The 22,299-nt window shown below is 41.1% G+C and overlaps 1 protein-coding gene across 50 annotated transcripts in view; it reads right to left on the bottom strand.

The window, feature by feature from the left end:
* The window catches only part of LOC133468915 (ankyrin-3-like), a 119,387-nt gene that overhangs the window by 52,801 nt on the left and 44,287 nt on the right, over positions 1 to 22,299 (bottom strand). For 27 of the 50 annotated variants that reach the window (XM_061755257.1, XM_061755253.1, XM_061755279.1 and 24 more), the window contains 22 exons: positions 21,331 to 21,429; positions 20,757 to 20,855; positions 20,445 to 20,642; positions 19,581 to 19,679; positions 18,290 to 18,388; positions 16,323 to 16,421; positions 15,758 to 15,955; positions 14,311 to 14,409; positions 14,128 to 14,226; positions 13,118 to 13,315; positions 12,901 to 12,999; positions 12,574 to 12,672; positions 12,378 to 12,476; positions 10,821 to 10,916; positions 9,972 to 10,044; positions 9,731 to 9,790; positions 8,757 to 8,792; positions 6,545 to 6,668; positions 2,907 to 3,009; positions 2,060 to 2,107; positions 1,708 to 1,814; positions 742 to 774 (listed from right to left, as the gene is read on the bottom strand). In XM_061755257.1, the coding sequence (XP_061611241.1) occupies positions 742 to 774; positions 1,708 to 1,814; positions 2,060 to 2,107; positions 2,907 to 3,009; positions 6,545 to 6,668; positions 8,757 to 8,792; positions 9,731 to 9,790; positions 9,972 to 10,044; positions 10,821 to 10,916; positions 12,378 to 12,476; positions 12,574 to 12,672; positions 12,901 to 12,999; positions 13,118 to 13,315; positions 14,128 to 14,226; positions 14,311 to 14,409; positions 15,758 to 15,955; positions 16,323 to 16,421; positions 18,290 to 18,388; positions 19,581 to 19,679; positions 20,445 to 20,642; positions 20,757 to 20,855; positions 21,331 to 21,429 (2,264 nt within the window). The remainder of the gene's footprint in view (positions 1 to 741; positions 775 to 1,707; positions 1,815 to 2,059; positions 2,108 to 2,906; positions 3,010 to 6,544; positions 6,669 to 8,756; positions 8,793 to 9,730; positions 9,791 to 9,971; positions 10,045 to 10,820; positions 10,917 to 12,377; positions 12,477 to 12,573; positions 12,673 to 12,900; positions 13,000 to 13,117; positions 13,316 to 14,127; positions 14,227 to 14,310; positions 14,410 to 15,757; positions 15,956 to 16,322; positions 16,422 to 18,289; positions 18,389 to 19,580; positions 19,680 to 20,444; positions 20,643 to 20,756; positions 20,856 to 21,330; positions 21,430 to 22,299) is intronic. The other 23 variants (XM_061755256.1, XM_061755268.1, XM_061755285.1 and 20 more) reach the window with 10 other exon arrangements.

The raw sequence follows: 22,299 nt of genomic DNA, 5'->3' as shown, positions 1-22,299 counted from the left end.
CTCCTAAAAGTCTTACTTTATTCTTCAATCATTACTATTTTCTTCACGTATGACTTAATTGTTATAAAATAATTATTTTTATTGAAATTTTTATTAAAATATTAGTTTTGTATTTAATTGAAAATATTACTTGGTCCTTATACTTTCTTTCCATTCTTGTAATATTACTTTATGCTAGTAACCTTGTCATATTGCATTCAATTTATTTTTCACATTTATTGTGTTGTATTTTTTTTATATTATGGCTATTTATTCACGTAATATTTCCATTTTATTCTTAATACCAAATTATTATTTACGCAATATTTTTTTTCCTCTTTTCAGTATGATGACGTGACTCTCTAACACACACACACACACATGCGCCCGCACCCACACACTACCTAACTTGTGTTCCAAGGAATTAGTGACAAAATCACACTGTGCATCAGTCATTTCACTCAGTGTCCGTACAGTAAGGTGTTATTAACGTAGTCACAAAGAGCACAGCAACCCACTGAGATCCGTCCTTCACACACAAGAGCACAAAAACCCCACCACAAGTCGAGGACACATTCAACGTAGGAGGAGAACAAACAGCAGCTGCTGTGAGTGGACAAAGGGAGGAGGTGTGAAGAGGGGTAAGCGGGGGGTGCGTGAGCGGAAACAACACAATCCAGGTCGCGTGGCGGCGCCTGACCACAACGAGGACAAATCATCAGTCAATCAATCAATCGCAGCCAGTCGTCAGTCAGATGTCACCTGCTGTCGTACTGCGGGAGTGGAGAGGAAAAACTGCGGAACGGACGACAACAGAGCTCCATCTCAGACATTTACCATCACTACCCTCACGCAGTAACCTAAAGTTCCCTCGCACTCTCGTCACACTTCTATTGTGGAAACAAACACAGTGCAGCTCAGCCTCTGGCTCGTAAATGTCACGCTGGCAACATGGTCGTAAGTCAAACTTGTAAACTGGTTTGAGACTAACGGGAAAACCAGCGGGAAAATAAACTTGTGCGATGCAAACTAAAGTTAACATTGATGTTGTATTTTTTTTTTTATAAACAACACACAACAATGTTGCACTTTCCAAAAAATAATACTAACTGTTGATAGTGTACTTTCCTAAAAAGAAGACAAATAGCTACACTGTCCCAAAAAGACAAACTAACTATATGTGTTGCACTTTCCGAACAAAAAAGACAAACTACTAATTTGGCACATTCCTAAAAAGATGATGATGAACAATTGATGTTGCCCTTTCATCAAAAGAAAATATCTATTACGTTGTTACATTTTATAGAATACATTATTCAGTTCATTTAATAATTTTTCATTTATTGGCAAATCCACTGCTAGTAATTTTCCCTTTTTGTATGCTTCATTTTAAATGTCATTTAATATGTACATACAAAAGCAAGATTTGTGGCGTGCCGTTACACCCCTATCAAACTCAAACAAATTGATGAATTCGTCAAAACAAAGCACAGTTGTAAAAAAATCTATAATAATAATAAATTGTGTATGTAATGTAATAGCTCATAAAATGTTATAGTCAATACTCACCAAAAAATTCCCGGCCTTCATTATTTGAATATTTTCATTTACTACCTTTTATTGAGTCTCATGCAAATGCATATCTTCAAAAATGAATAAAATAGCCATCCACTATTTGTTTTGTCCGACAAACTCACACTGATCCACGCATCATAAGCGCTGGCTTACCCAGAGTGGAGTGGCGAAGAAACGAGATTGACGTTGTCCATGGCGTCTGGTGTCCAGCTGTACCTCCTCAGTGAGTCGTTGTTACAATCTTTGGCAACTGCCAAGTGCTGCCCAGACCACACATTAAGGTTCATCATCAAGAAGGTATCACCAGTGACACCAAAAGATGACGCCAAAGTGCCAAAAAAGTCATGTGCATAACATAAAAATTAATACAATGCCATCACATTATGTCTTGTGGTAATAGTTTGGCTATTAACAAGCTTCCGCGGGTGACAATTTGTAATGTAAATGAATGCAAAATGAACGTAACGAGGCAACTAAACAAGAATAAAAGTGTGTCAACATCTACCTTGTTGTGTTGTTCTACAGTGAAAGACTTTTCCTTACAGAGCATCTGCTGCAGCGTGGGAGCAGACAAGCTGTTAGTCCTTATGTTTCTTCACTTAGCCAGCAAAAATGTTCACTGACACTGAATTTGTGTCCAAAATGAGCTACGTATGGCTAACTATTGCAATTGTTTCAATATTCCCAGGATTTTGGGAATATGCAGCCATAGCCCTCTCCAAATAGGAATTAGTGTCAAGGAAGTATGCTGAATCTATATATGTCTACCTGGAGACAAGCTATCTATGTCAGGGAAGAGCTAAGTTTCGCCTGGGTTGTTAGTGGAAGTTACGGAGAGCCTTCACTGCATGTGCATGTACATGCCCACTTTTTTTTTTAATCACTTCATTTGTAAACCATTTATTAGTACGATGATCTTAAATGATATTAAACGGTTTTGGGAATGTAATTTGTAATATATTTACAGTTTAAAGTCGTAATAGAGGCAGTTGTTTTGGGGTGGGGGGGTGGGTGGGGGTTGATTAGTCACATTTTTTCGCTACTCGCAGCTGGGCTCAGTCTGTAGTCTCTGCCGCAAATAACGAAATCTGCAAACAATTGACGATCCCCTTAAAAGGTTTTTTTAATGGTCAAATTATTTTACCACGGTGTATTTCCTGAAATACTTTCAAATGGTCTTCTTTCTCGAAAAGCAAAATATGGCCAACCAAATTTGTCGGGATAGACGGCAGCATTAACCACTAATCTCATTCCTTCTTTCACGTAAAATGTGATGGGATCGGGATTGGTTGGTTTTGGAGCTTTGATTGACAACCTACCTAATGAGAGGAAAGTGACATGCAAGTACGCACCATATCCTTGCTGGGCGCCAGCATCTCTTCAATCATCATGCTGTCCCGTGTGAAGGAGCTGCGGTTGAGCGTGTTGGACCTGTCAGAACTGAAGGAACGCAGGCTTGGGCACGGGGTTGGAGCGTTGCGCAGGTTCACGGGTTACCAAGACAACAGCCACAATGACGAGGGAGGCAGGGTTTGAGGAGCAGGTGAACAGGAGGGGAAGGGACCATGGTATATAGGGAGAGGTGAAAGTGAACAGAAAGGAGGGAGGGGGAAATCACATTAAATGCATGCAGCTTCCAGGAACCAGAACCACCACAAAAGCACAACAAACATTTGTTTGAGTTTTAACTGCTTTTCAACAACTACATATACTGGGATTGCTATGAGAAGGCCTTTCTGTTTTCCCAAAGACAAAAACTACACAATATTTCGTTACAAACCTAATTCATCGAGGATTTCGAGACATTTCGTGCTGTCTGCGGATCTCTGCAAGACCCCCCAAACAACAGAGAACTAGGAAGATTCACTTAAAAATGGCTACTTGCGTGATCAATTGTCAGCAATGACAGCGCTTGAATGAAGCGATGCAGTGTATGAAAGAGAAGCAGATGATGGACATCATACATGTGAATATTTTGTAATGATACATTCCAGTGTGACGATGACACTTTTCTCTCCACAAGCCAAACGATGACTCAGCAAAACCACAGCTGCTGCGGCTGCTGTTGTCGCCATGACAATGTGTAAGGGGGGGGGGGGGGGGCGACTGATTTAATCTACCTTCTTTATTTAACACATGTACATTCACCCTTAATACACCTATGCTACTTTTTAATCGCAATACATTTTTGAATAAAAAGTACGCACGTGGTACTCATTAGGTACTGCAGAGGTATTACTAATATTTTATACCACACATGTAGCAAAGCACCACTGCAGACATTCACAAAAAAATAAATAAATATATATATATATATATATATATATATATATATATATAAATACCTGACAGTTAACTTTGTAAAGGCAGTATTTACAATTCAGATCTTGTCTGGGAACTCATTAGATTAATGACTAATGAATTGTTCAGTCACTACTCTCTCCAACAACACAAACGATACAAAAAATGTATAATTGTGTCATCCTTTCCAATAGACTACATATACACTATTTTAAAAAATTAGGGATATGGGCTTTCAGATGAAATTTCAGGATGAATTAAAATGCACTATAACCGTTACAGTTTAACTTAATTTGACTTTTTCTAAACTTAATCCACCCCCGCGAGCATATTGTAAACCAAGCCTAAAGGTTATAGTATAATTTAGGGTCATCCTAAAATTTCACTTGAAAGCTGAATACCCCTAACTCTTTGTGAGTAACACATACTAATAAGAGAAAATAAAATTGCAATAAATATATCGCAGACAGTATGTGAATTAATTTGGCCATAATATTCATCTTGTGATACTCTGCATGAAATTACAGCATGTCTTGATGCAAACTAAAGGACAAGAACTTCCTTATATGGGCAAAAGGCGGGAAAATAGGTTCGGGTCCCCGGAAGCTCGATGAAATAAAAGCACAAAAATCACAACAAAGAACAACGCGGTCGCCAACAACAACACACATTAAGCTAGCACAGACAACAACACAGCTACAAATCATTAAATTAGCCAATCAAAGGTTCACCAGGAAGTTAAGACATCATCTAGTTTGAGGGGATTAGAAGGGGGATGCTTGGGGGTGTATGGAGGTTTTGGGATGCCTCAGCAGCATGCCGTCAGCCTTACCTGACTTTGGGACTAACACGCACCGAGCGCACATGAAGGAGAGAACACAACATCATGAGCCACAAAGCAGGATGAATAGGGATGAGGTCAACCACGCAAACGCTTGTGCTGCATTCAGAAAGTGGAAAATTCCCAATCTCGAACGAAAATATCAATAAATGCTTATAAACCAGGGGTGGGCAAAGTATGGCCCCAGGGGTTGTTTTTGTGTGTGTGTGTGCAAATAAATCAATAAAATCAATTAATCGTCCAGCCCGAACTACTCCATCAAACTCTTTCAGCACACATGTTCCTACTTTTCTTTTAACATGTAGCCTGAGTTGTGTCCATATTTCCCTGCAACTGAACTACAAAAGTATACACGTGCTGAGGGACATGTAATCAAACATGTTTCTAATTTCCTGTGGCTTGGCGAACAATTGTGTCACTCCTTAGACATTTGGTGACGCACCATTCCAGCTACCCCTCCCGCGCGTCCATTCGATGTTGCATAAATGTCAATATTTTTTAAGAGAAATACATTTGACCTTTGAAATCCGCTCAGTGCATCTGCTAGTGAATGAGGCAACATGTCATCACTTGTGAATGGTGTCAGGCTTACTGTGTTTTTGTAAATGAGCTCCTCTCTGTTTGTAGGCATTTGATCAATGCAAGCAGTGCACGCCAGTACAAACGTGGTTGAAGTATTGAAGCCTCAACAACAACAACAAAAATAATATTGTTTTACATTTTTTCAAAATTCCAGAGCAATACACTCTAATTAATCAATAAGATCAATAAATCTCCCAACCCTATCTGATGTGATAAAATAATGGTAATCACTATTGTATGAAGTTGCAATACAAGTTTTAATATTTTTAAGTGTCCTCTGAATCTATGAGACAAAATGTCATGAAAATTGAAGACACAGAAAACATTTCTTTTCCCCAGCTGCTGTCAGCTCCAGTGATAGCCATTGTCCCACAGAGCAGAGAAAATATAAGCCCTGAGTTTTGTTGCATGGTCCGTTTGTATGTGTTCTTGCGCCATGTGTGTTTAAGTAGCAGTTATTTAAAGGTTTATAATTGCCACAACCTTAATGCTAATTTCCATTAGCCTGCCAATGCCATTTTGCATTTCATGTTGGCATTAAGCTAGCAGTCTTTTGTTACAATAAATTATATGATTTGGTTGAACATTTGGTTTGGAGAATACATGCCTATAGGTTTTGTGGTATGATCTGTTTGTATATGTTGCTGCTCCATGTGTGTTAAAGTAGCAATTATTTGAAGGTTTATAATTACCATAACATCTATGATTCTAAAATCTGTTCAAAAAACGCCTTCAAATTAGAATTAAATCAATAAACTTATTTCTCAACATACTGCATCTTCTCGACCATTTAGTTTCATCTGCCACTTGGGGAACCCCTTCTCCGATTGGCTGACAAGTTTCAGTTAAAAATATCCACCAATAAGCTCATACAGGTCGTAATTCCGAAGGGTTCTCTAAGTGGACGTGTCAAAAACATTTCAAATGGCATTATTTGCCCTAAACACTTGACTGAAATAGCGCAAATGGATCATTATTCGTGAGAAGAGCAGTGTTTGTGAATTTATTTGTTATGGAGGATTTTAGAGGCCTTAGAAGTGCTCATTCCATGTTTGTTTTTGTTTTGTTTTTTTACAAAATTCCACAAAGATGGCAGCCACTTATCACGTTGTTATTTCTAATATATTGGTTAAATTGTAAAGAGACTCTATGGACACCGAGTACATTTAGCTACACTGTAACGTCCTTTTTAACGCCTTGGCAGAGGTCTGCATTCACAGTCTCACGGGTGTACCTAGTCAAGTGTATCTGCCGGCGGCGTCTCACCTCTGCGAGCGCGCGCCCACGCTAAAGCCCATGTAGCCCTCCTGCGGCAGTGAGTCGTCACCCAGTTCCCTCAGGTCCTGGGGCGCCAGGTACTTGTCCGTGTCCCCCGTCATGGCGTCGTCGCCTGGGGCCCCAAAAAAAAAAACACAAGAGAGGAGGACCACATTTATTTGTGGGGATGATACCAGGAGTGAGTCACAAATGAAGCACATGCTCAAGACCTAAAGAAGTCCACAACGTCACGGCAACCACTCAGTCAACGCATGTTTAAAAAAAAAAAAAAAAAGAGAGCGAGACCGTTAGAAGTGTACTTGTTGCTCTGCAAGCTCATACTGATGAGTTTACAGGAGTTGAAAAGCAGAGAAGGCAGCAAGTGCACGCAGGCCAGCGAGAGAGACTGAATGGCGGGACGGCATTCCAGCAGCACCCCCCCCCCCCCCCCCCGCCCACCCCTTGCCATTCCATGTAACCCCCTCCATAAACTTTCACAGACCCCATCTGGTGACATTCCAAGCTTTTCTATTTGGGATCTACCGTGACTCACCTCTGCCTTCGAAGCACTTCATTCAGTGCTTTATTTCGTCCCCAACTTTATTTTGGAGCGTTCTCTCTCTCTCTCTCTCTCTCTCTCTCTCTCTCTCTCTGTCTCGATCACGCAAACAGATCCGCTTTCTCCCGCCTACTCTCCCCTGCTCAGGGATAATCCACTCTGTGTGAGTGTGTGTGAGAGAGTGTGTGAGTGTGTGTGTGTCGGACACAAATAGCAAGCAGGGTGTGACTCACGCTAAAGTTGTCTAACTTGATTAAGCGAGCATCTGCCTGTAACTAACTAAATAAATTAAGTCGTGTGCGTATTTGTACACACGCACCGGCCACATTTTTAGGTACATCACAAAAGGATGCCTTTATGAAGTTCATGCTCACTCTGATTGTTTTCATCTCATACTTTCACCCTCATATGTAGCTGAACGGGCACACCAAAATATTCGGAACACATCCGACAACAACCACATTTATGACAATGATTATTTAAAACTGAGCATTAGGGAAAAGCAAATGTTTGGACTAATGAGTCACACTTGTTTGTTTGTCTTTAAACTGTCAGGCCATTGGAAGATGAGGTAAGAAAGAGGCTAAATGTTCATGTAATATGTAACATTGTTTGTTTTACCAGTAACATTTGATTATATTTTTTAATCAACTTTAATTTACCCTTTGTTTCTTTGGTACACCAAAATATTGGGGGGGGGGGGGTTAAAACTAATTGTTACTGTGACTATTTGAAAATCCCAGAAATATGAGGGGGGGAAAAAAACAATGTATAATATTTCAATTTCAATTTCAACTGTAATACAGGTCAAGTTGATCCACAATATAAAAAGAGGTTTGTGCAAATTAATTAAATGTAGAAAAAACCCCTGCTAAATTAATGCAACAAATGAAAATATTATTACAGGTTAATAATAATAATAATACTGCTTGGCCTGATGAAATAAAGAACGGAACAGGCAGTGTGTGACCCACAAGCCATAGTTTGCCAACCACTGATTTATGAAAAAGCAGAATTATCTCTCAATGTCATTAGACTATGGAGGTGTACCTAATGTTGTGGCTGGTGCTACCTTTGTGTCTTTAGAGCACTTTTTGACCTAAAGTGATCTATATATTTAACCTGTTTGCAGTCTTAATGAACATAATACCATCAATTGGTGTTTTGATCACTAAAAATTATCTTAAAACCTTCGGACACACCAGCAGACAACCAGGCTAATGCAGCTTAAAAAGGAAAATATGAATGTATAATGAATGTTAAGACGCTTTGCGCGACGTCATTGCACGTTAAAAAAGAAGCATGTGACATGTTGTCGTCCTTTATATAAAATATTATGGTTTCTTTGTCTTTGATCGTTAAAAAAAAAAATAAAGATTGGTGGCAGGCCGACCCCAACAGTTTACATAAGGAGGGTGCGGGATGTCCAGAATTAGAAGTGCAACGCTAACCGTTTGTGTGTGTGTGTGTGTGTGTGTGTGTGTGTGCATGAGTGTGTGTGTGTGTATTACTCATTGTTGCTATGTAAGCTTGTGTGAGTGTGTGTGTGCATACAGTTACACACGAGCCAAATTTAGACATGAAAAAGCGCTACACATTACATTGCGGTTATTTGGGGTTAGTGCTTGCAATAAAACCTGGCGTTTTAGTTTTATGACTTACACGAATAGCTGATGCAGATATTTCCACAATCCATCTCTGTTTGAACAAAAGCACAAAGACGCCATTTTAAGCTCTGTTTTGTCATTCACTGGAACGTCCTCAGCCATGACGTCACCTAATTAAATAGAGAAAAAAGCGAGCCAACGCATGGTTTCGCACCGATTAAGACTACTGAATTTGCTGCAGGAGGGCCGTTGTTCGATCCCTCGTCTATCCGTTTTGTTCACCGCATCACACTTTCGGGGTGACTGAGGGTCCACGCTGAGAAGAAACGTCCATGTTTGCTTTCGCCCGATTGTGTGGAGTGACACTGACAATAGATCAAGTGTGTGTGTGTGCAAATGCGGGCACCCACTCCATGAAAACACCCCGTGCAGACTGTATCCATGGCAACAGAGAGAAAAGGCTGACTCGTTACATTTTGCCACCCCAGAGAGAAGGGATGAGATGGCCGAACAGTAAAGCTAATCGAAATACTGTTACATCTTAAGAGTAAACCTCTTAAAGGAGACATTTAATGCACATTTTCCCAAATTTCCACCGTTCCCACGCAGCCCAATAAAAGCCCTCTGACATTGTTTCGGCAAAATACACAAAGTGTAAAGAATTACAGCAGGCTTAGCATCCACTTGTCAAACTGGTTAGAATCACTCGTTACCATGACGACCGGGGGCAGTGCTAGGGTGTTGCGACAAAGTAAGGGCTTCTTGACAACTTAGTACATTTTCCAAGCAGTCTAGAAGCTATTAAAACAAGAAACTAGCAACAAATGTAGCCACTTTATTTTGCATTATTGGCAACTTCTGGAGACTGAGCAGTCCAGAGAACCAACTGTCTGTGCCTAGAATGAAAACGTTGCTTTTCCATAATATGTCCCCATTAAATGAAGCAATAAATGCAAATATAAGCAATAACAAATGATGAGAATGATACATAATAAAAAAGTAATGAAAGGATGAAAAGATGACAAATACCTTCATCAACATCGGACAAATAGTCCTCTGTGATCATTTCGGGAGCACTGGCCTTACAGGCTGTGAGATGGGGATGGAGGCAAGAGTTAAAGAAGAAATATGGAAATGAAGTCAAGTAAATGATTTGTGGACAAATGATGGCATAAAACCAAATGAACGAGAGCTCAAGTCGCGTGACATCAAAGGAAAAACTGGCAGGGACTAAGTTTTTTAATCAATACAGAGTAACAAGAGGATTTACCGTCATCATCCGACATGTCCAGCACCTCGTTCATGGTCTCCGGAACGTTCATCTTGTGCTTCTCTGTGACCGTCTGCGCGAACGACACAAAACATTCCCCACGTCAAGCTGTACATATGCGTTCCCGAGCTCTGTGCTTCCTGCTCTTATCGAAAACAAAATAGTCAATTATCAACTCCAATACACAGCAAGCAAGCGCAAACATGAAAAGACTGATAAGGGGAAAAAATGAAGAGAGAAAATACACTCCTGTAAAGTCACGGTATCGGATACGCCAGTGTTTCCCAAACTTTATTGCGCCAAGGCACATACTTTACATTCGGAAAATCTTACGGCACATCACACCAAAATGTCTAACGCAGTTTATAATACATACTGAAATAATGATGATCCGATCTCAATTGACTCACAAATTGACTTACTCGGTGAGAAGTCTAGGCCTGTTTAACTCTAACTCTGTTGTATGAATGACAACAGGTGAACTATCTTCTGCCATCTAGAAGAGCATTTAATTGTTGAGCCTGTCACTATATGTCGCTGGAATAGAAGATAGAAAGAAAGATACATTAGTTATAAATATTTTTTGGACCAATTACAAGAAAATTGGATAATTTCCCACAGCACACCGAATAATCTGACAGCACACTAGTATGGTTGGGAATCACTGGGATAAACCGTATGGCCAAAAGTATTGGGGTGCCCTCAGGAAGTGAAAAGTGAAGATGTTGGAGCAATTCCAATTCCAGAGGAACTTCCAAAAATGTCTCAATAAGATAAAGAATGAAGGTGAGGTGTGTCCCATTATTTGTGTCCAGCCACTTCACACATGATCCCAATTTGCCAAGGTACCTGCATGGTCAGCGTCTCTTCAGTGACCACCTTGAGCGTGTCCACCACTGAGATGTAGCCCAGCCTCCTGGCAATGGACAGAGCGCTGTTCCCATTCTGCAGAGGATGCAAAATATGGTTAAAGGCCATCCTGGTTACCTGGTAGTCAGCCTAGTAACCGTTTTCTTTGGTACGCCGACAAACTTGATGGGTTAATTTGACCCGCTGCCTGTTTCAACATCAAAAATAAGGTATTGAAAAAAAAATACCCCAAACTTCCACTCAAAAAAAAGTTCCATTTTTTTTCAAATAAATAATGAAATAAACGCATTTTTTAAATTTGTTTATAATAACTAAAAAGTAAAAACTGAAAATTCCTTCTAGGGTTAAAATTCACATCACAAAAATAAAACAGAAACAAAAATTTACAAAAAAAAAAAGATTAATAAGAAAGAAAAAGAAAAGAAGCAAAGCAAAATAACAGATATAACTTAGTTGTTCAACTGCACATGATAATACGGCCTGAACTATTAAATAATAAATACCTAAAATGTCCCCCCTCAAAAGTCCTACATTAAAATAAACAAATAAATGAAGTTAAACATTTTAAAAAATTTAAAAAGTGAAGACTGAATCACCCTTCTATGATTAAAATTTGCGTATTAAAATTAATCAATGAAAAGAAGTACAAAAATTACTAAAACTATATTTTTTTAAAGTCCTTAATATAAAAAAATATATATAATAAAAAGAAAAAGAATGAGGCCCACCTAAAAATCTTTTTGTATATTTCAAAAGTATTTTTCTGGAGTTTTTTTTATTTTATTTTATTTTTTTTAAAGTTTTCTTTCAAAGGTGCCAATTGGTCCTGGACATTTTCCATATCTTATTTTCAGTTTTCTGTCACCTCTGTAAAATCAATCAATTAGATTTTAGATATAGTTAGCTCAGCATGTTGAAATGTATTTTTTGTTCCTTATTTTTCTAGAGTTGCTCTGCCTCCTCTAATGTTGAATGAAATACCTTTCCTTTACCAACATTCATAAAAAAAAAGATGAAATGAAATGAATTATTTTGTCTTCACATACAACAACATAGCTGATATTAGCGTGACAGGATCAAACATATATATTTTTTTTTTTCTCAAGCTGCTGTGCCTCCACTAACCTTTTATGTCGTTATTACTGTAAACTTATTTTCAGAACTTTTCTCCCACCTTGTAAAATTCATCTACAGTATATTGCATTTAACATCACTGAAGTTAGCTCAGCAGGCTCAAAAAAAAAAATCTTGCCGTTTCTCTAGGTGCTGTGCCACCCCTAACGTTGTTTGTAATAAATTCCCTTCATCAGCTCTAGTTTAAAAAAAACATTTTCTGGCATTTCCTTTTTAGTCTCTCCTCTAAAATCCATCTATTTTACCTTAAAGGCAGCTGAAAAATAAAAATAAAAATTTGTCCTGAAAACTAGGATTGTTTCCTCATTTTATCCTGCAACTTTCCTGAATTTGTCAGTGATTAACACAGGAATCGTAATGGGAAAAATAAATCTGACACATAGTGTGTGTGAGTGTGGTCACCGTGGTAAGCTCGTTGGGTGACGCCCCATGATGCAGCAGCAGATTGATAATGTGTGTATGTCCTTGCTGTGCAGCCTGATGAAGAGGAGTGTAACCGTTCTGTGGGTCACCAAAAAGGAAATTAATCACATACTGTAGAGGAAGACTGTAATCAAATAGAACTCCATCCAAACAGCCAGCCAGTCAAATGAATTACCTTGGTCTTGGTGTTGACCTTGGCCTGGTTTTTGAGCAGGAAGTGGACCATCTTCACGTTGCCATAGTGACAGGCCACGTGGAGGGGAGTGTAACCCAACTGATGACACACAAAAGGAAAAGAACACCGATGACCAAAAAAGATAAAAAAAACAATTTAATATAAACAAACAAGCAAACAAACAAATAAATAAAGTTCCAAAAGAAAAATCACATATAAGGAATTCAAAGAAATACATTTAAAGTGAACATTTTATTTCCCTTCCGGTATAAAAATTTGAATGTGCATGCTTGTGTTTGTCAGGTAAAAGAGAGTCAGTGATGTCACCTTGGTCTCGGGGTCTATGGTGGCTCCATGGTTGACCAAAACCTCAGCCACGTTGACTTTATCCTCCTGGGCAGCCAGGTGGAGCGGAGTCAAGCCGTACTAAAGACCAAAAACGCAAAGGAGGATAGGGTTGAATAAATCTCATGAAGTCCAAAAATTCAATAAATGTGTGTTTTTTTTGTTTTTGTTTTTTCTTTACATTTTCTGAAAGTTTCACCTTGTTGCCCGTGTTGACCGGAGCGTCCCGCGCCAGCAGAAGCGTTACCACGTCCACGTTGCCCTCCTGCGCAGCCAGATGCAACGGGGTGATGCCCTGCCTCGTCACGCCGTTGGCGGACGCACCATACTCCAGCAACGTTGTGGCGATCTCAATCTGGTTCTTCTTGGATGCGATGTGCAGTGGCGTGTAACCATTCTGTACCGTAAGTGTACAATTTTAACATACTAACTTTGTTCCATTAATTTGAGTTTATTGCTCAGGACAATTCATTTTCTTAACTTTTTTTTTTTTTTTTTTTGTAGCTTTCGTAGTTCAATGTGTGTCCTCGCTGATGTACACTGCTTGCACTAACAACATGGCCGTGAACGGAGAGGAACTAGTTTTATTCACCAGAATGCCCCAGGCCAAAAAATAAAATGCTCGTTTCCTCTCGACTAGCTTAGTGGTTAGTCTGATCCATTACATAAACAGCTGAATGTAAATTTGTTCCAAATTAAAATTTAATAAATTAACTTATTCTCCCACTCCAGTCCTGTAGATGGCAGTCATGAACTTGAGTGTCAAAATTAGATATTGCTAAAAATATTTTCCAGGCTCGGCTACCGATGCTAACCAGTTGCACACAACTGTGGCGTTATGTTTCCAGTACAGAGACACACGTTTCTTAACTCGAACGGTCCTCAGTGGCGCGTACACCTCTGCTGAGGCCAAATAATAGCACCCAATTGTGGTATCTTAAGAACTAGTTGTATCTGCTACAAAAAAAAAATAATCAATGCTGAGATCCTCAGTTTTTTTCATATTAATATGACAAATAAACACTCCTCAGTTGATATTTTCTCCTCCAGTCCTGTAGATGGCAGTAATGAGCAGTACAGAATGATGCCAAATAAATTATCACATCAGTTATCCAGATCTGTACCAGTTTTTTTTTGTGGACTGTCACACCTCTCCACAAAGCAGATAAAGATTTTTGCTTTACGGATGTAATGAAGAGAGGTCCTCACCTTTGCGGCGGCATGCGGTGAGGCTCCATGCTTGAGTAAAAGTAGTGCCACCTTCTGGTTATCGTAGTGCGCAGCCACATGCAGTGGAGTTAGTCCACTCTGGACACACCAATGCACACACACAGCATTAGGAGGCGGTTAGAGCTCAATCATGCCACCTGGAGTAGGCAAAAGGGGTGTCACCTTGCCAGCGGCATCGGGTGCGGCGTTTTTCTGCAGCAGAAGGTTTGTCACCTCCAGCTTGCCGTACTTTGCCGCCACGTGCAGTGGAGTGAAACCCTTCTGTAAAAACCCAAGAGGAGACAATTCTCGGTTACCTTATTTAGCTACATGAGTGGGTCTAAAAAAAGAAATAGTTTATATATATATATATATATATATATATATAAAACATCCATCCATCCATTTTCTTTACCGCTTAACCTCACTTGGGTCGCGGGCTGCTGGAGCCTATCCCATCTATCTTTGGGCGGGAGGCGGGACCCTGAACAGGTCGCCAGCCAATCGCAGGGCACATAGAAACAAATAACCATTGGCACTCACATTCACACCTACGGGCAATTTAGAATCTCCAATCACCCTACCACGCATGTTTTTTGGGATGTGGGAGGAAATCGGAGTGCGCGGAGAAAACCCACCCAGGCACGGGGGGAACATGCAAACTCCACACAGGCCGGGGCCAGGATTTGTACTCCGATCCCCATAACTGCCGGCCAAATAAATATTTAAATAATAAACATTATGTTAAAATGAACTTATATAATATAATAATAATAATATATACCCTCCCCTATGGTCACGAGTTGTGTGTCGTGACCGAAAGAACAAGATCCCGGATACAAACGGCCGAAATGAGTTTCCTCATTGTCCGGGCTCTCCCTTAGAGATAGGGTGAGAAGCTCGGTCATCCGAGAAGATCTCAGGGTAGACCCGCTGCTCCTTCACATCGAGAGGAACCAGATGAGGTGGCTGGGGCATCTGATTCGGATGCCTCCCGGACGCCTCCCTGTTGAGGTGTTCCGGGCACGTCCCACCGGGGGGAGACCCCGGGGACGACCCAGGACACGCTGGAGAGACTAGATCTTTCCGGAGGCCTGGGAACGCCTCAGGATCCCCCCGGAAGAGCTGGATGAAGTGGCTGGGGAGAGGGAAGTCTGGGCGTCCCTGCTAAAGCTACTGCCCCCGCGACCCGATAAGCAGTAGAAAATGGATGGATAATAATATGTAATATATATATATATATATATATATATATATATATATATATATATATATTAAAATGGTAATCTATAAAATATGATTAAATCAAACTATGTTGTCAAATAATATATCACAAAATAATACAAATATATAATAATAATAATAATAATAATAATACATGTAGATAATATACTATAAGTATAAAGTGTATGTAAATAATACTATAAAAATGCAAACAAAAAATAAACCTATAAATACAGTGGACCAACTCCAATCACAAAAAACAAACTATATTGTTGAATGAATATCTCACTGACAGTGTCAATCAAAACTGACCATGACTGTATTATCTTACTTTTGATACATATCTTGCATTGGATTTCATTTTCAGTGTCAGTGCCAGTGAGTGTTGCACACATGCGACATTCACCTTGGTAGTGATGCTCAGACTGGCTCCCTGGTCCATCAGCGCCGTCGCCACCTCTCGGTGTCCCTCCCGGGCGGCCAGGTGGAGGGGCGTGTACCCGGAGCTGGTGGTGGTGTCGGGCGATGCCCCGTTGGCGAGCAGCTGTTGGACGATGTCCTGCTTGCCCAGACGACTGGCGATGTGCAGTGGGGTCTGCTCGTCCTACCCACACCAAACCAAACACAGGATCAGACCGATTGAGTCAAGTGTAGTCTTTTGAGCTTATTCCTCGCAAGAGAGCAACCATTCACATTCACGCCTATTGCGTCCTCAATGAACCTAACATTACTAGCATGGTTTTGGAATGTGGGAGGAAGTTGCATTACCTGGAGAAAACCCACACGAGCACGGGGAGCACATGCAAAGTCAACAAAGTCTGATCAGAGAATCAAATCCAGAAACTCTTGACTGTGTGGCAGACGAGCTAACCACTTTCTCTACCGTGCTTCCGCATAAAAATAGACATGGAGTGGCCTTAATCGCCAGCAACCTGTATTTACATGGACATGCAAGCCGACACACACACTACCTTGGCCTTGGCATCGACTTGTGCGCCGTTCTGGACCAAATATCGCACCACGTTGGATTGTCCCGCCCTTGCAGCCATGTGAAGGGCAGTCTCCCCTCTCTGCAACACACACACACACACATACAATAAACAAACACAAATCCACCCCCCCCCCCCCCCCACACACACACACACACAGACACAAACATGTAAATCAACACACATGAAGAAACACACAAACAAATATATACACAGAGGTTAGGAATGCATCCAATAAATAAATAAAATATTTCTTTATCCAGAGACTGACTCCCCTCCTAGTTTTTCCAGCCAGATACAGAGCTGGAGATGAAGCACTCCCAGTTTTTGTACACGCCATGATGATGTCCCATAACGCCTGTCGCCCCGGTAACCCGGCCACAGACACAGCGTGGGCGAGCAAATACTTGAGGTTGAATATAAAAGTGCACAAATGCATGCTTGGATGAGGTTGTCATGCTCATAAACACCTTTGAGAGAACAAAAAAGTAACTATTGACAGCTAAATCAAAGTAACTGTAATCATACATATTTTGAGTAACGCGTTATAAAGTACCCTTTGTAACGTGTTACTCAAAATATGTATTCAAGTAGTCAGATTACAGTTACTTTGATTTAATTTAGAATCTAAAGTGTCCAAAGGTGTTAATATGAGTCTTAATGGTTGGTTCTGAGTGCCCTGTGATTAAGTGGCCACATGTTCAGGGTGTACCCTGCCCAAAGTCAGCTGGGGGAGGCTTTCTTACTCAAGTAAATATTTAGATGAATACTTTTTACTTAACATGAGTCATATTATTCTAAAGTAACTGTACTCTTACTTGAGTACAATATTTGGCTACTCTACCCACCTTTGAAAGAGGACAATACTAAGGTTTGTTGTACACTGCCCTCGCACACACACACACACACACACACACACAGTAATCTAGAAGAGCATTATCTTTTCATAGACTTCTTAACTACTGTATGGACTGGACTGTTCATCCAGAAGAACGTGTGAGTTCACTGACGTTATCACAATCTCTGTTCTGGTTCATCTCAAAGGTGTTTGATGAGCATGACAACCTCATCCAAGCATGCATTTGTGCACTATGTTATGTTATGTTAAATGACACACTATAAACGTATAAAAATTCTTACAACATTGGAAGCTCGTATTGTCCAGCAAATTTCAAAAAATCTATTTTATCAGCCGCTCTTTCCCCCTCTTCTTCTTCTTGTTTACTCCCCCCCCCTCGCCACGCTCCATCTTTTCCCTCCCGGCACGGGAGAACCAACAAGAAGTTTACGGCGTTCCCGTGCCCGGATGAGAGCGAAACACATGAAATGAATCTACTAAAGAGGTGTGCTTCAATACATCGACACTGGACCATTTTTCAAAGTTGTAGGTTATATTTCAGGCACTTTGCAGCTGACTCAAAATAATCATATTCTTTTTATTCATAATTATCGTTTAATTGACAAAAAAAAAAATTTAATATTTTTTTTAATATTCATTTTTGTAACTGAAAACAAATATGTACAGTGAACCCTCACAAATCTTTCCATAAAACAACTAAAGCTATTCACTGAAAACCTATTCACGCCAATCCGGAGAAAAGCAAGCTGGTAAAATTCTCAAGATGACGCAAAGAAAGTTCCGGATAGTTATCGGCAGTGGCGGAAGTTAAACGCTGATTAGCTGGTCACGGCTAACTGTTTAACATTAGGTACAGTGCACAAAGTGTCCAACTAAAAATAAAGATGTTTGCGAAATACAGATTTAAGAAATTAGAGTACATTCAGTATGTATCAACGAGTCATGAATATAATAAAATGGCTGATAGGAAAGTAGTAATTCGTATTTTTACAGGTTGCAAAGCGACGACAGACACCACCAGCATTATCAGACTTGTGGAGCATTTTTTCAAAATCAAATCATCTTTAAGCCATTAGTAGTTCTTACTCACCACATTGCTGGTGTTGGGCGAGGCGCCGTGGTTGATGAGCTGGTGGACGATGTTTTCGTGCCCCATGAACGCCGCGACGTGGATGGGAGTCAGGCCGGACTACGAGTGATGGGGGAACCAAAATAAACATCACGTTAATTGTAACATTTAAGTCTTTACTGCAAAGGTATTGAGACAGGTGCCCCCGATACAGGAAGTGGAAAATGTGAAGTTGCCTCCACTGTCCTGGGGAAGTGAGGCCTGAGAGAGCGCATTGCAAAAACTAACATCTAAACAAGATTCAATACAGTCTTCCCCAGCATATTCACTATTCACTGATTTATTTTTTTTGCTTGCTTTCTTTTAACCTATCACCGTTACCTGGTGAAAAACTCACCTATTTGCTGTTTTTGTGCTCAGGCCTTCTTGTGGGTGGCACTGTGGCGCCAAGTGACTTGAGGAGTTTTATTTAGTCAAAGTGGGTTTTCTCCGGGTACTCCGGTTTAGGTGTGAATGTGAGTGCGAATGATTGTTTGTTTGTATGTGCCCTGCGATTGGTTGGCGACCAGTTCAGGATGTACCCCGCCTCTTGTCCATAGATCGCTGGGATAGGTTCCAGCACGCCCACGACCCGTGTGAAGATAAGCTGGACAGAAAATGGATGGATAGTATTTTGCCGCCATCTTGTGGCAACTATAGGTACTTATAAACCTTTTCGGGCAGCGTCAATTACTAAAGGACTTTCGCTATTTGCGGCAGGGCTCGGTCACGATCCCCAGTGAATAGCGGAGGAAGACTGTATCTTGGTTCTTTTTGTCTTCTTACCAGTTTTTTTGTAAGAGCATTTAAAGCATTTTTTTCCCTTAAAAGTATTAATAAGCTATTATACCTAGTTATTTGGATTTTAATAGTGGTTATGAATTAGTTTAGCTTAACAGGTTTCGGTAGTATACGAGGTAAATACACAAGTTTCAAGACAACGGTGGGGATTTTCAGGCGAGCTAACTATGTTTTCTTTTTTTAAGAAATCTTGCTCAGTCAAATTTTCCTGTTCTATTCGCTGTTAATTTTGTAAAAATTAAACTCATTCTCGTTCATGCCAAAGGTGTTCTTCCACACCACGTTCATCCAAGCATGCCTTTGTAGCTTGTAACTTGGTTCAGCGGGAACAGCATAAGAGTTTCCCCCAACTCTTCCCACAAAGTTACAAGCCTACAATTGGCCACAATGGCTCCAGCCCAAGCCCCAATTGGTTCATTCGCTATTGTGTCCCGGTAATTTCGAACATATGGCGTCTGGATGTACGTCGTACCTCTGTGACGGCCTGTATGGAGGCGCCGTGCTTCAGCAGGAGCTCCATCACCTTGACTCTGTTCTTCTTGCAGGCAATGTGCAGCGGCGTGAAACCATTCTACGAGCAGACAGAAGACAAAGGCGGCTTCAAAGAACGATCCGGGAACAGAAACGCTGCTGCTGCTACTAGGCAGGGACACATCTGGAACGCTGGATGGAAAAATCCAAACTCTACTCTTTACGCCGCCTGACAACGAGCACGTGCGGAAAGAATTCACTCTCAAGGCAAGAACTCCTTCCTGCTTCAAGTAGTTCAATCCAATGACTTCATGGCACTTTTTTTTCTCTCTCTTTACTCTGGACCCTGCCAGGCTCTTTAACCACACCCTGGCGTCTCCCGTTACACAACCAGCACGGCTGTCTCACTCTGGGACAGCAGCTGAGGACGCAACCTCTCTGAGGGTTCATCAGAAATGTAGAATTGGAGATGCAAGTGAGGTCCATGATAACCTAGGCCTGGGCCGTTTAAACGATTTGAAACCTTTTTTTATTTTCTGTCCCCTCCAGTGACTGTTTTTCAAAAAAGCAATGCTCAAATTTAATTCCCGCTAAGAAACAGACAACATGAGCTGAATAATTTTCACACCGTTTCACGTATAACAAGGAGCCTGATGGCAAACATCCGAGTCAATTTTGTTTTTTTCCACTTAAAGCAGTGCCGCAAATTTTGGCTCCCAAAACAAAGTAAAAAATAAATAAATAATCAACCAAGCGATGGCTTCACAAGTTGGGGCACTTGTAAATCAACGTACCACTGTATAAAGGGAATGCATGCTGAAAGTAAGAAAATGGCAGACTTAAAGGAAAGGTTTTGCCTCCTGACCAGGGCCTTGGCATTGGGGTTGGCCTTTTTGTCCACGATGACCTTTGCCACCTTGTAGTGACCACAGTGGGCGGCGACGTGCAGTGCCGTCAAGTAGTCGTTGGTCACATCGTCCACTGGCGCATCGTGGTGCAGCAGTAGCTGCACGCAGTTGAGGTGGTCGCCTTGCGTTGCCATGTGGAGCGGAGACAGACCGTTCTGGGGGGGGGGGGGGGGGGGGGGGGGGGGGCGTTGAGGACAAAGATCTCAGCGTGAAGGCTGACGAGAAGTGTGACGACGAGCGTGAGGCAGAAGGGTGCTTGGAGGCGTTACCTTTGTTTTGGAGAGAATGGGGGCGCCTCTGCTGAGCAACATCTCCACCACCTGCTCGTGGCCGCTGCGGGCTCCGCAGTGCAGCGGCGTCAAACCATCCTGAGGCATCGAACACACAAGTCAAGTAGAGCAAGATTCTCCTCACAATAATCCACTACCTTATACAGTGGACCCCCACACAGGTTTAGCACCCGCAGAATCACCATTTGGCTTATTCATTTTTCAATAATTTTTTTGCTGTGTTGCGACCTAACCCCGGAAAATGCCTATTGGTGGTTTATCCCCGCTTATTCAAAACTTTCTGTGGTATTTTTCCCCCCCAATGCAATTATAGGAGCTAGTTTATAAAAGCAGACGACTACCCAAAGCAACAATTTTTCAAAAAAGTGATGAGAAACTTCCATTCCCACTAAAAAACAGACAACATGAGTGGAATGGGGATAGGGGTAGAGTTCACCAGTTCAGATAATTATTAACAGTCTACTTGCCTCACGCTTTTTCCTTTTTTACATAGTGTCCATCAGATCACATGTGTGCATGTGCGTTCGCATATGTGCGCGACGTGCGTACAGACCTTGGTCCGTGTGTCTATCGTGGCTCCTCGCTCCACCAGGAGGCGCACCATGTTGCCGTTCCCCCGCTTGGAGGCCACGTGCAGCGGAGTGATGTCATTCTGGACACAAAGGAAAATATAATGTAACATCCATCCATCCATTTTCTATAGTGCTTGTCCTCATTAGGGTGACAGGTGAGTTGCGGCCTATCCCAGATGACTTTGGGGAGGAAGCGGGGTAGACCTGGGACTGGTTGCCAGCAAACCGCAGGGCACATGCCACTGGCGTTGGGCAGAATTCTCACATCTCCAAAAAGATCAATTTTCAGGTCACCATTGGGTGCTCTAATGTGCTTTTCTGTGTGGCATTGTAATGATTTTCCTGCTATAAAAATGTTATTTTTTTCTGACAGAATTTCATTTTTTCACAAAATGTTATGGATCTTAAGATTTCCCACACTATACACCCTAAAAAGACATAGTGGGGGGGGGGGGGGGGGGGGGGTGGAATAAAATTAAAACATGGGCACCAGAAAGTTTTCTTGTGCACACCAGAAAGTAGCATGCTGCATGAACGCATTATGTGGGAGAGAATCATCAACATATCAGTTTGGGGTTCTTTGTGAAAATGACAGGGTTAGGGTAGGTTCATCATTCAGACTACAATTAAGATCTTCAACTTTTCTTTTAGTTGGTCGATGACACTCTCTGGTATAGTCTGTATTTTTAGGAAAGATAGTAATTCCACTTCTACTGTCATTCTCGCAGCTTACCATGCACTGGAAACACGTTAAATACACGTTACGACTCACATGCAAATATGTTTCTCGTCCCCATGAGAAAAACTTTCTGGCGCTCATAAGCAACATATTTTATTTGTATTTCTAACCCATGTCCCTTTAGGGGCTCTGTACTATACATCAGTCTCTACAGGACAATTGACATACTTGCAACACGTGTGTAATTCAGCAAAGTGACAAGGACAGCTGG

This window comes from Phyllopteryx taeniolatus, chromosome 19, assembly GCF_024500385.1.
Source record: "Phyllopteryx taeniolatus isolate TA_2022b chromosome 19, UOR_Ptae_1.2, whole genome shotgun sequence".
NCBI classification, from domain to species: domain Eukaryota; kingdom Metazoa; phylum Chordata; class Actinopteri; order Syngnathiformes; family Syngnathidae; genus Phyllopteryx; species Phyllopteryx taeniolatus.
Note: the sequence above shows the minus strand (reverse complement) of the source record. Positions and strands in the feature narration are given on the sequence as shown.